Source organism: Carassius gibelio, chromosome A23 (genome assembly GCF_023724105.1).
Source record: "Carassius gibelio isolate Cgi1373 ecotype wild population from Czech Republic chromosome A23, carGib1.2-hapl.c, whole genome shotgun sequence".
NCBI classification, from domain to species: domain Eukaryota; kingdom Metazoa; phylum Chordata; class Actinopteri; order Cypriniformes; family Cyprinidae; genus Carassius; species Carassius gibelio.
In genome coordinates this window covers 7630796-7645037 of record NC_068393.1, presented here as the reverse complement: position 1 = coordinate 7645037, position 14242 = coordinate 7630796, and the positions used below count along the sequence as shown (strand labels likewise).

Genomic DNA, 14242 nt, shown 5'->3' with positions numbered 1-14242 from the left:
ACTGTGTAAGGAGTGGCAGGAAGCAAGTGCGAGGTTAATGATATTTAATGAGAAAATACAAAACTGAGACACAAATAACACTGGGAGGAATGCACAGTCCAAGATGGTGGTGAGGAATGTAGAATCCGGAAGGTGGAGGTGAGTTGGCAGCAGGAGAGGGTGACACAGGAACTGCGGGGAAGAGAGCCGAAGGTAAGTGGTGTTGCTTGATGGAGGTTGCGTAGAGTGGACGGGGTTCCGGGGAAGACATGGACATCCAACGCAGAAACACACAAGAAAGCAAGGCACGGGTTACAAACATGAAACAACGCTCTCACGAACACAAGACGCTAGACAAGCCATATATATATATATATATGGATGAGTAATGAGTGACATCTGTTGCTGATGACAATTAATGGAGACGCCCACAATCTAATCAGTGCTGACACGTAACACACAGGCTTCACCCACAAAGTGCAAAACCCAGAGATCACGGTTTAACAACCTTGACAGTGGATTTGGGGTTGTAAATGTGGTCTTGGTGAGCATTAGAAAAATCTTTTAGAAACACTAACTGTATGCTATATAATTGTAATAAATATACTTTGATGAAGTGGGCCTGACTGAAACACAAGTTTTTGATTTTAATCACTCTACCGTGAGTAAAGTACTTTTGTTTTGACTTTCAATTTTGACCTTTGTATTTTTTTTTTCTCAGGTTCACTTCATCAACCCCGACATGGTTCCAAAACCATGCTGCGCCCCTACACAACTCCACGCCATCTCCGTCCTGTATTTCGATGACAGCTCCAATGTCATCCTGAAGAAATACCGCAACATGGTGGTCAGAGCGTGTGGCTGCCACTAGAGTCCTATCACACACACACACACACACACACACACACTGACTGCTCCACATTTACTTAATAAACGGACAAGTTTCCAGCAAAACCATATGAAGATCTCAGGCCAGTTCCAGGATTTTGTTTACCATGGACAATGTGCAAAATTATATATATGTACAACAATTAACATTTTAAGTATTGCAAAAAAAGTGAAAGGAAATTTCCTCAAATAACTTCTCTCTTACACAAACACCAACATATGTATGCACACATATACATGCTCACATGTACACACTTCTATATGATATTTGTGCTTTCTACTGTGTAAATAGTTTTTCAATGAAACAAAAGTGTATTTATTTTCCTGGTCTTCCAACATGGAGTCTAAAACATCCTTGTCTTTTGGTCTGTTTTTTAATTTTTTAATTTTATTACTTTATTTTTATGTCTTCCACACTGTTAAAATACATTTTCAAAAACAATTCAGGAATTTTTTAAAATGTAACCGTTCCATGTTAGAAAATTCCAAAATGTCGGATAACCTGCTGCCAAATGAACATTCTCTTATCATTTACTCATCCTCATGTTGTCCAACACCTGTATCATTTTCTTTCTTTTACTGAACACAAAATATGAATTTCTGAAGAATGTTGGTAACTTAACAGTTGCTAGTAACCATTGACCTCCATAATATATATATATAAATATTTTCCCCATATTTTGGAAGTCAATGGAGACCAGCAACTCTTTGGTTACCAACATTCTTCTAAATATCATCTTTCGTGCTCAACTGAAGAAATAACCTCATACAGGTTTGAAACAACTTCAGGCTGAGTAAATGGTGACAATTTTAATTTATGGGTGAACTGTCCCTTTAAGAAATGAATAGAAATACTTCTTCATAATAAGAGGATGAGACTGACTGGTTCCTTACAGACCGGGTCCCTCCTATTTCATTCGCTTGCCTTAAGTTAAAGTCCGAGTACATTCCCTTCTTCTTATTTCCACAGAGGGGCATTTATTAGGAGCATGTGAGGTGAGGATATCATTCCAGACTCTGATAATGTTTTACTGCAGGCTTAGCCCAATAAATAAGTTTTAATAAACACAGGTTGTTCTCTCGGTACAGCAAAGCCCTTCGTAGCCCAGTGGTGGCCTGAGAGATGTGTGTGTATTAGCGAGGACACACACACACAGAGCATCTCTCAGAAATAATTGCCATCTATCCATATATAATTTGCAACTAACTCTTATAGAATCAAAACAGAATCCTCTAATAATACAAGCTCTTCTCGCCGGCTTCTTTCTCTCTCTCTCCCTCTCTCTTCCAACATCCTGTTTATAGCGGAGGCTGTTTCAGATTAGCGTTAGCTCCGTGCCACCCGCAGACATCCAAACGCAGACCATGTGTGTGCGCTCGAGGTCACGGGCCGCACTCCCACTTTCTCTTTCTGAGGCGGGGGGCACAGGCTGCCCGAGAGGTCTCTTCTTCCTCCTCTCATCTCCCTCGCTCTGCCCTCCGCTGAACCTCTGCTCTCGGTAATGCAGGGTCAGAGGTTAATGGGGAGGTAATGTGGGACTAAGAGGGAAAATCTCCTCGTTGTCCCCCCACCCCTCGCCAACTCCCAGAAACCATTAACATCGAAGTCTAACAAATACTGACATCTATCAGCACTGCTAACGTGGACTTCCTCTCGGTGTCATGTTGTTTTATGACCTCCTCTTCTGCAGACCCACAGGTCTCCTGCTCACTCTCAGAACTGATGAGAATGAGAAATGGTGGGTATTTATTTCCACCTCAAGTGCTGATCTTTGACCTCTGTCGGTCCAGGGAAAGACACACACACACACACACACACACTTACCAAGCATGTGGTCATATGTGGCTCTGAAACTCATTTTTTAATGTATTGATTATTCACCTCTCGTCAGTTTTACAAAAATGTAGAAAACTTTGTGCTAGGTGAAGTGTGTGATTTTTTTGTGTTTGTTGTTTTTTGTTGTTGTTGTGATTGTTAGATTATTACTAGGTGGTTGTTAGAGTAATCTGGGTGAGTTACGGGTGGTTACTTACTGGCCCAAGTTAAAAGATCTTTATTATCCATGTTAAAATTATGTTTATTAGCCAGTATACACTAATTACAGTACTTAAACAAAGGAGAAATAATATAAATATACATAGTTAACAAACTTGTACTTGTTTAATTCAAAGTAAAAAAAAAAAAAAAAAACTGAATTTTAAACGAATGAATATATATAATATATATTTCTTGTTGCCAGACCCAGTACTGTTATATACTGATATACTATTGTTCAAATGTTTGGAGGTGGTATAATTGTATAATGTTTCTGAAATAAGTTTCTTCTGCTCACCATGGCTGCCTTTATTTGATCAAAAACACAGTAAAAAAAACAGTCATTGAGAAACATTATGACAATTTAAATGAACTTTTTTTTCTATTTGAATATATATATATATATATATATATATATATATATATATATATATATAAATGTAATTTATTCCTATGATGACAAAGCACCATTACTCCAGTCACATGATCCAACTATATTTAATTTAATTTAATTTAATATTTAATTTTTTATTTTTGAATTTGTAAATAGAGTTTTCAAACGAACACATTTATTTGAACAACATTTTTTTATTAGCATCATAAACACGTTTGACAAATTTAATGGATCTTTGCTGAATAAAATTGCGAAGGTTTGATAGAACTGGCTGGAAGACCTGCCAAGAGGGCATTGCAATAGTCCAGCCTGGACAGAACAAGAGCTTCAACAAGGAGTTGTGCAGCATGTTCCCAAAGAAAGGGTCTATACATATAAATAAACTTTTCCTATATAAAATAAAAAAATAAAATAAAATTTCTCATCCATGCTTTTTCATTCTCCATGGGGTGTTTATGAAGATGTTAAATACCGAGCATTCTAACATGCCGTTATTTTGAGACTGATCTGTGCATATTCAGATGCTGGTTTTATTCCTGTAACCCATTCAAATGAGTTTCCAACTTGCAATTTCAGTAATTGCAACATGACACACAGAATTAGTTCACCTTTACCAGAGAGAATTCTAAACTCAAGAAACATTTGCAATCACAATCACACTATGCAATAAACATCTCCGTAGCTGGTGGAAACCCTGTGTTTTATGTGTGATGTAATCTAACATCTAACTGAAGAAACCAGACAAATCTTTTCACAAGCCCATGTGACCAACATTTTGTGTGTGGAGAGGATATGCTGTCCTCTACTGGTCAACACGTTTCACTACATGAACTCCTTAGTACCGATTGAGCATAGTTTAAACACCACAGAATAACAGAGTATTGTTGCAGATCATCTCCATCCCTTTATGAACACAGTGTACACATCTTCTGATGGCCACTTCCAGCAGGATAATGCACCATGTCACAAAGCTCAAATCATCTCAGACTGGTTTCTTGAACATGACAATGAGTTCACTTTACTCAGATGGCCTCCACAGTCACCAGATCTCAATAGAGCATCTTTGGGATGTGGAGGAACGGGAGATTCACATCATGGATCTGCAGCCCACAAATCTGCAGCAACTGCGTGATGCTGTCATGTCAATATGAAACAATATCTCTGAGAAATGTTTCCAACACCTTGAGTCTATGCCATGAAGAATTAATGCAGTTATGAAGGCAAAATGAGGTCAAACCCGGTACTAGCAAGGTGTACCTCATAAAGTTGTCAGTGAGTGTGTAATAAATATATATATATTCTATTGGTATCCATTACTTCCTGTTTAAGCAGGAAGTCACTCTCAGACCAGGAAATGTGCAAGACCTCATCTGCTCTTCCTCACAATACTACAGCTATGATATTCAAAGTCATCCTGTTGTCTTTTCAAGTACATATTTTAAGTTTTTAACTTTAACATACCATTATGTAACCCACGTGTTCTACAGATCTGTGTACAAGTTCTAAGACACTGATTTTGATCGTTTTAACAGAGCTTAACGCTAAGGAAATGTTCTACTTGTCCGGTTTGGCCAGTGGTTTAAATTTTTTACTAATGTTTTAAGGACTTGCCACAATCAATCAATAAATCAATCAATAAATAAGACTTATTGTTGACTGTAACATTGTATTGTAATAAATAATAACCATTTTGTACAAATAGGTACAATAGTTCAAAGATAAAAAATGAAACGGGTCTTTCAGGTAGGTCTATCTATTCCAGTTAAGGATGCACTGATCAGGATTTTATTTATTTTACAATCAAATGAGCTGATTCCCATTCTCGTTGCCAATTTATTTAGTTCTTATTTTTATTTTTTTACATTTATTAAATGTTATTTAAATTTTGGCTTGTTACTGGCCAAACTAACCTTAAGTTGAACAAACAAACAAACAAACAAAAATATATGTTAACGTTATGCTGTCGTTTCCAGATATTAGAAAAAATTAATAAATAAAAATAAATAAACCGCAATAATTCCGAATCTTGAGTGACTGAAATAATATAAAGATATCGCCGTCTCTAACTTGCAACCTCCCACAAAATTAAGTGAAGAAAAAAAAAAAAACAAACACAAAAAAAAAACCTTTTACCATTTACCTCAGCCATGCTGATCAAGACCTGTCAAACTGACATATTGGAGCTTGTTTTTAGTGTACTCACATTTTTATTTTATTTGTATATAATTAATAATTAGATGTAGGTTGTAAAAGTCAACAGAGGCAGTTGAATGATCAGATGGCAGGTAGAGAGGTTTAATGAAATTGAGTGTAAATGAATCATCACATCAGTAATGCTCTGATATGGTTCTCTGCTGGAGGCTCATGGCCACATGTCGATCGATAACTCATCAAGAAGAATGCATTAATACTGTATGTGCTTTATATGCACTAATACCTCTCAGGACGCGCCACTAGATGGTGCTGCTGCATACTCTATATTACATAAATATTTTGGCCTAGTAGAAAAATCCTGGTATTATTCTTAAATTCTCACATTATGTGGTCATCACACATTTTTATCAGGATAAATGTTGTCCTGTCACCTGTATACAGTTGGTAAGGCTCTATCAGAGCTGAGTTTGGAGCGATCTTGCTCCCTGTCCTCAATGAACCCCTGAAGAGTGCTCAAGGGTCTCCTGACATTCCATCCCATGTAGGGCCAAATGTCCCGACTACAGCCTCTCTTCCACTCTTTTTCTAATTCTCCACGCCTTCAGTACTGTAAGCGTAATACCTCAGATAAAGCGACAGAAACTACCTAAAATAAAATGCACATGCAGAAGGGACGTATGAGGCAACTATATAGGTGAAGGAGAGAGAACAAGGACAAAACCTATATGTGGCAGTGAAGTGGAAAGGTACAGTGAATCCCTGTCTCAGTCCGTCAGCTGGCTCTCGTCTGATTCCAAGCATTGAATGACCCTGGGGAAGCCGCTGTGAAATAGGAGAAGGCTTCTGTGCAGCTGTGGTCTATATCGGTCGCTGATAATGAACACTGTTAGTCATGGACAGAGCTGCCCTCTGCCTGCTTTCAGCCTGCCACATGAATGTAAACGGAGTAATATTACTGTCATTGATGAGGGAAGTTTACCCGTCAGTTGCAGCGTAAATGTGTGTGTGTTTAGTGCATCTATTTCTGTGTGTTTTACAGGGCAGCAGTTCCCATCGCCAGCTTGATGGAAGATGTTCCAGTGTAACACTATCAAAGCTTGGGCCAATTCATTTTAGTTACTAAATCTTAAAACGTGTTCAACGAGCCAAATGTATTATATAAATAAAAGAGAAGCTTTAGGGCTACTTGTTGATTTAGCAAAATATTTGTATGGTTTAATAAAAAAATATTATTATTATAATATATAATATTACATAAATATTAGTTTTGTAATTTTACAGTTGTAATGCAAATCTAAATATTTTTTTTTCCCTTGAACACTTGATTTTTTTTTTTACAATTTAAAGTGAAATATTACAGTTTTGTTTTTATACATTTTTATATTTAGTAGTAGTTGTAGTATTAGTAGTAGTAGTAATAATAATAATAATAATAAATACTATTATTATTCTTAGCATTTATAATGGTGATGATGACAATTTTATGGCCATATCTAAAAAAAAAAAGAAATATATACTTTTTTTCCCAAGCTTTTTAAAATATTTTTGTTATTTATATCTGAAAACATTTGGCAGATGCTATTATCCACAATGACTAAGAATAGAAAAAGTGATTTACAATAAGATGGCAATAATCACAAGAAGTGCTATAAAGGAATAATAATGGAATAGAAACATTGAATGCATAGATTTTTTTTTTTTTTTTTTTTTTTATGAGGAGGCAGTTAGATGCGTACATTATATTGTATTATATTTACATTATAGACAGATATTATTGTCTGTATAATGTACTGTATGGCTTAATTTTCCATATCCTTTAAATAAAATACACTATGTCTTATATAGTCATATGGAAAATGCAAAGATTAACTTCGAGCTGAACTTAAAAATCACATAAAGTCCTAATTTGATTGTAAAAAGGATTTATTCCAGTTTTACATCATCTTTGCTCTATAGTGAGACATGGACACATTTATATTGTTTAGTATTATATAAAGACACTGTAGGTTTGAGCTGGAGTGTTATGATACAGTATGTAAGCTGAGATCTTGGGAATGAGCCAGAGATCTACAAATCAGGGACACTGTGGTTAGCCAGAACTCAGCCTCTTCTCAAAAAAGAGCTAAATGATCTGACAGACCAGAGACAGTGTGAAGACACCGTGTGTGTGTGTGGACATCACTATCTCATGTATTTGAGTGTGTTTTATACAGAAGCAGCTGAGTTTGTTTGCATTCATAATGTTCTGTTGTGACTGTTTATGTCAATATTTGGTGTGTATTTATTGTGTTATAACGGATCTGAGTGTGGTTCTAGGAATAGATGGCACAAAGTGTGTGTGTTTGTGTGTGCGTGTGTGTGCTTATGGTGGAAACGGCCTCTTTTTGACCCCAGCAGAGAGCAATGGAAGTTTACTTTCTGATGGAAACCTCTCCATCCTTGTTTCTCCTTTCTTACTGTATTTGTCACACAGTCCTGACATCTCCTGCTGGACCGTTACAGTCATTTCTCCTCAGTTTTTATATTCAAAGTGCTGTTTCTTTTTTGAACCCTCATTACATGCTGTTTTAGCAAATGATAACATGCCACACGATCCTTTCTACATGGTGTCGATATACTGAAGAAATCAGCGTTTATAAAACCATGTGTTTTCTTAAAACTAGAGGTTTTACACTGTTCTTAATTTGAGCATATGAGAGCAAACTATGGGGATATAGCTATAAACATACGTCAATGTTTTCAACTTTTTGGTTTTAAAAGTAAATGCTTTTTATGTAAGCATTGTTTTTTATAGACCAAATCTAAAGTTAGAAAGCATTGCTTTTGATGGCATCTATTATTCTGAAATATCTGAATATTTAAACTGTTAAACAGAAAATGTTTTGGACGTTTTTGAGAGGTAATCCAAATGAATCACTGAGTCCGAGTTAGGAATTGATCAACGGAAATAGATCAAACATACACTAATTTTTTTGGGTCAGTAAGATTTTTAAATATCTTTGAAACATATCTTATTATGCTCACCAAGGCTGCATTTATTTCATCAAAGACACAATAAAACAAGTAATATTTTGAAATATTAATACAATTTAAAACAAATATTTTCTATATGAGTATATTGTAAAGTGTAATTTATTCCTGTGATCAAAGCTGTATTTTCAGCATCATTACTCCATTTTTCAGTGTCACTTGATCCTTCAGAAATCATAATAATATGCTGATTTTAGTCAAGAAACATTTCTAATTATTATCAATTAGGGAAACAGTTGCTTTATATTTTTTGGGAAAGTGTGGGACATTTTCTTTATAATCTTGAACAGTAGTATATTCACTTTAAATTAGATCCCAAACTAAAACATTCACAAACTCATTCATTCATGTGAGCTGTGAGACATGGAACGATTGCAATAGCAAATATACATGTACAGTGCATTACTATGACAGACCATTGATGGGAACGATTCATTCCAGTAGTTTTAATTTCACTTTATCTCACTGTTGGGATGCGGATCTCAAAGATTAGTTTGTGTCCTGAATCGAGAGGACAAGTAGAGGACACACACTAAACCCGAGCGGATATGAATGTTCCATTTGGAACGTCATGAAAAGAAGAATAGGTCAAGTCTGCTTAACCTGAAACACAGATGCAGCTATTGAAACGTTGGCTCGCAGACTGAAATCCACTGTCTTAAACAAGTCTCCTAAGGCCAGTTTCAACCGGCTTACTACGTCCAGGCCAGTGGAAAAGGAAAGCCATTGTGGCCGATGTGATGAGGTGCACTCTATGGCTCAGATTCACCTCTGCAGAATAGATGGTTTTGAGTTCTCTTGCATTATTAGCCAGAAAGAAACAGGATGAAAGCATGGGAACTGCTTTTAGAGCTCCAAAACTTATGTGCTTGGAATGGATTTGGAGGGAACCTTACCTTAAAATTAAACTTTAGCATCTAATTCATCCTGCATCGTTTGTGCTGCAGACATTCATACAAGTGAATACCACAAACTGTGTCTTGAAAAATCTAAAAAGTTAATTGTCATGTTTTAAATAATAAAATAAAAGAAAGAAATATTTCACCCAAAAATGAGAATTAGTTGAAAAATTTACTCACCCTAAGGTCATCCTCTGGAATAAATGGGTGCCGTCAGAATGAGAGTCCAAACAGCTGATAAAAACATCTTAATAATCCACCCCCCCCCTTTTTTTTAACAAACACACAGTTTTTTTCTTCACGAGGCATTAATTGATGGACTGGAGTGGTGTTGATTACTGGTGGATTATTGTGATGTTTTTATCAGCTGTTTGGACTCTCATTCTGACGGCACCCATTCACTGCAGCGCATCCACTGGTGTACAACTGATCTCCAAATCTGTTCTGATGAAGAAACATCTTAGATGGCCTGAGAGTGAGCAAATGTTTCAACAAATTCTCATTTTTGGTTGAACTATTCCTTTAAAACAAAATGTTTTTGCTGTATCTTTTTGCATGAGAGTTTTTTTCTCATCCTGTCTGCTTCAGTGTCAGTAATCTGTCATATTTAGTTTGGCACAAAGGCTGAGGTTGAAGGGAGTGCAGCACGAGAGATATGAACTGATCTTCACTGTGACAGAGCTCTAACTCACATGAGCTCTGACAGTTAGCCTCTTCATTCAAATGTCATTTCAGACATATTTCATAGACACACGCCTGCGGAATGCTAGTGGGCAGCTGGGGGCCAGACCACTGTAAGCAGTTTTTGGGCTTATAGTGCAAAATCATGCATTCATCATTGTTTGTGCCAGTCCACATCTGCTGTTCAGTTTTCACATAATGAAACTCTGTCAGAAATGTTTTTTTGGATGATATTTTGGTACCTATATAATATTACATTTCATAACTACATATACTATATCGTTATTTGATATAATATACAAATAATTTGAAATGTATCGATCCTTATTTCACTCTAAAATATTGTTAAAATAAAATAATAATAAACAGCATTAACTAAATAAATAAAATGTAAGATAGAAAACCTATTAAAAAAAAAAAAACTATTGAAATAAAATAGATTAATGGATTCATGATTGTTTTTGTCAGTCCACATCTGCTGTACAGTTTTCACATAATGAAACACTCATTTCACATGTGAAACTTTTTTATTTTATTTTTCTTTTTCAGAACTGTTGGCTCCTTTCCGTAATTACAATGAATGGGGACTGAGAATTCAAGCTTAAAAAAAATCACTTCATATTACACGTGCACTATATTTAATATGTTCTGAAGTCAATGTACAGTCTCTCTCTCTCTCTCTCTCTCTCTCTCTCTCTCTCTCTCTTATTTCCGGTGTGACTGGTTGAGCGAGGGTGTGGGCGCGTGGTGCAGAGCAGGTGGTGTGAGTGAAAACCTTTTTTTTCTCTCTTTTTTCATCTTATTTCTTATTTTTGTTGTCTGTTTTGTTATTTGTTATTTGTTTTAGTTATTTGGAGGGTCGTGTGCTGTCCGATAGTCGGAGGCATGGCGGCCCAACAAACACAGGTGTTGAGTTCACTCACGAGACGCCACGGAATTAAGGTGGTGTCAGCTGTGAGCATTGAGGCATGTTGTTTGGCCATTGGAGAGTTAGTTGGACATTCTAGCGTTTTGTCCGCGTCTAGAATGAACAATGCGACAGTAGTTTTCCTAGATAGTGTAGACAAGGCAAATGAGTTGGTTGAGCAGGGAATTGTCATTGATGGGGAATTTATTTCAGTTCTACCACTTTCTATGCCAGCGAAAAAGGTAATCATATCTAATGTACCACCTTTTGTCAGTGATGTGATTCTAACGGAAGCACTGTCGCGTTATGGGAAACTGGTGTCACCGATAAAAAAGATCCCAATCAGTAGCGAGTCGCCGTTATTGAAACATGTCGTTTCATTTAGGCGCTTCGCATACATGATGATTCCAGATGACGCCGATCTAGATTTAACTTTTGAATTTTCGAATTGAGGATTTTAGTTATTCGATTTTCGTCACGACTGGTCAAGCCAAATGCTTTGGATGCGGATTTAAAGGTCATTTAATTCGTAATTGCCCGAATAAAAATGTTGAGGGAGAAAAAATGAATGAAGTTGTACAGGGTAAGGAAAATGATGGAAAATAATTAAATGTGGAAGGTTCGGTAGAGGTGGAGAAGGTGGTAGATCGTTCAGTAGAAATTGAGGCTGGAATAGCTTCATCTCAGATTGAGCAAGCGGATCCAATTCCTAAAAGTTTACCAACAAGTAGTGTTTTAAGTGTTTCTGATAGGGTGGTTTATCCTTCAGAAAGCAAAAAAGGTGCAAATGGTGAAGGTTTTCAAATAAGTGTAATGGCTGAAGAAGCACAGTTGACACCAGAACAAGAGCAGTTTTTCCTGTTGGTATGTTGTGTTGTTTTTTTTCTCTTTCTTTGCCTTCATTATGAATGAAATTCATATTGCATCTATGAATGTTAATGGGGCAAAGAATGTGAAAAAAAGAGCACACATTTTTGAGGAAATTGATCAGAAAAATATAGACATAACTTTTTTTACAGGAAACTCATAGTAGTGTTGAGAATGAGATTGACTGGATGAAGGAATTCAGTGAGTCATAATTCAAATATAAGTGGTGGGGTGGCTGTTTTATTCAATAAAAAGTTTAAACCAACTTCGTATGATGTAATGGAAGTTGTGAAAGGCAGACTGTTAAAAGTTAGAGCTTCTTGTGAACATTTTGTGTTTGTTTTTATTTGTGTTTACATTCCTACGGCACCTATAGAAAGATTGCTTTTTTTGGATATTCTTTGTACAACACTGAAAGATTGCGGTTCTGAAGTTTTTCTCTTTTTGGGTGGTGATTTTAATTGTACCGAGTTGGACATGGACAGAAATCATGTTGAACCACATATGGCCTCACGTAAGAGATTAATTCATCTGATTGAGAAATATGATTTATGTGACATTTGGAGAATGAAAAATGGAAATGAAAAACAATACACATGGGCCCACATGCGTGATAATCATATATCACTGGCAAGATTAGATAGATTTTATGTATTTAAACATCATTTGAATTTATTTAACAAATGCTTTATCACACCTTTGTCTTTTACTGATCATAGTATGGTAAGTTGTAAATTTATTTTAAATTCAGTAAAATCTAAAAGTGCTTATTGGCATTTTAACACAAGTCTATTAAATGATAAATTATTTATTGAATCTTTTAAATTTTTTTGGAAAACTTTTAAAGAAACTAAAATGTATTTTAAATCCTTAAATGGTGGGATTATGGAAAGGTACAGATAAAGCAATTCACACAACAATATACTCAAAATGTTACAAAAGAATTTAATCGTCCTTTAGAGTTTCGGGAAAAACAATTAAAAGATTTACAAAAGTTGTATCAGTCCTCGGGTGATAGTAATATTTTGGAAACTTGTTTTCGAAAAAAAGCTGAACTTAAAGAGCTATTAGAGTTTAAGGCACAAGGTGCTTTAATTCGTGCCAAATTTTTAAACATTGATCAGATGGATGCACCTTTCCAAGTATTTCTTTGGTCATGAGAAGAAAAATGGACAGAAACGTTTAATTCATGCCCTACGTTCTGAGGATGGCAATTTTTTATATAATCCCAGACAGATTCGTGATGTGGCAACGAGTTTTTATCAATCCCTGTACAAAAGTGAACTTAAGCCGGAAAATAAAGGAAAGTCTCCTTTTCTAGAGGATTTACCAAAGATCTCAGAGGAGTCCAGTGAAGAACTGGAATGTAGCCTAACCCTGGGAGAGCTGTACAACTCTGGGAAAGCTCCGGGTATAGATGGGCTTCCAGTGGACTTTCTGAAGGTTTTCTGGTCGGATTTAGGAGCTGACCTGCTAGAGGTATTCAACGACAGTTTGCTGAAGGGTGGGCTGCCGTTGAGTTGCCGAAGGGCAGTAGTTACTCTCCTTCCAAAAAAGGGGGATCTTTCGGAGATCAAGAACTGGAGGCCGGTATCGCTTCTGTGCAGTGATTATAAATTGCTTTCTAAAACTTTGGCTAAGAGAATGACTAAGGTAATGTCACAGGTGATCCATTCTGATCAATCGTACTGTATACCGGGTAGGTCAATATTTGACAATATTTTTTATGGAATATTTTAGAAGCTTTTGGTTTTAATGAAAATTTTCTAAACACGATTAAAATTCTTTATAGTGACATAGAGAGTATAATTAAGATTAATGGTGGCTTATGTGCTCCGTTCAAGGTCAAAAGAGGTATAAGACAAGGATGTTTGTTATCTGGAATGTTGTATTCTCTTGTCACTGAACTCCTTCTACAGGAAATCAGGAAGAAGTTAGAGGATTTCAAGATACCTTTATGTGAATTTAATTTTTGTTTATCAGCCTATGCTGATGATCTAATAATAGTAATTAACAAACAAAGTGATATAAATGTTTTATCTAGACTGATAGAGGATTTTGGAAAATGGTCATCCGCAAAAGTCAATTGGAAAAAAAGTGAAGCGTTTTTTTATTAGGAGACTGGAAGGAAGGGAAACCAAGTCTTCCTGAAGGTTTGTGCTGGAATAGGTGGGGTTTGAAATATCTAGGGGTGTTTTTGGGAGACGATAACTTGTTACAAAAGAATTGGGATGGTTTATTACAAAAAGTTAAAGGACGTTTAGATAAATGGAAGTGGCTTCTACCCAACATGTCCTATAGGGGTGGAACGCTTATAGTAAATAATTTGGTTGCCTCTCTTTTATGGCACAGATTGGTTTGTATTGATCCTCCTGTGAAGCTAATAGCTGAAATTCAAGCGGCTTTTG

General features: G+C 36.0%; 1 protein-coding gene across 1 annotated transcript in view; it reads left to right on the top strand.

The window, feature by feature from the left end:
• LOC127944677 (bone morphogenetic protein 7-like) overlaps nucleotides 1-1377 on the top strand; it is a 45152-nt gene extending 43775 nt beyond the window's left edge. The window contains exon 7 of the mRNA XM_052540836.1: nucleotides 701-1377. Coding sequence (XP_052396796.1) covers nucleotides 701-850 — 150 coding nt within the window. The 3' untranslated portion in view covers nucleotides 851-1377. The remainder of the gene's footprint in view (nucleotides 1-700) is intronic.
• Nucleotides 1378-14242: the final 12865 nt, after the last annotated feature.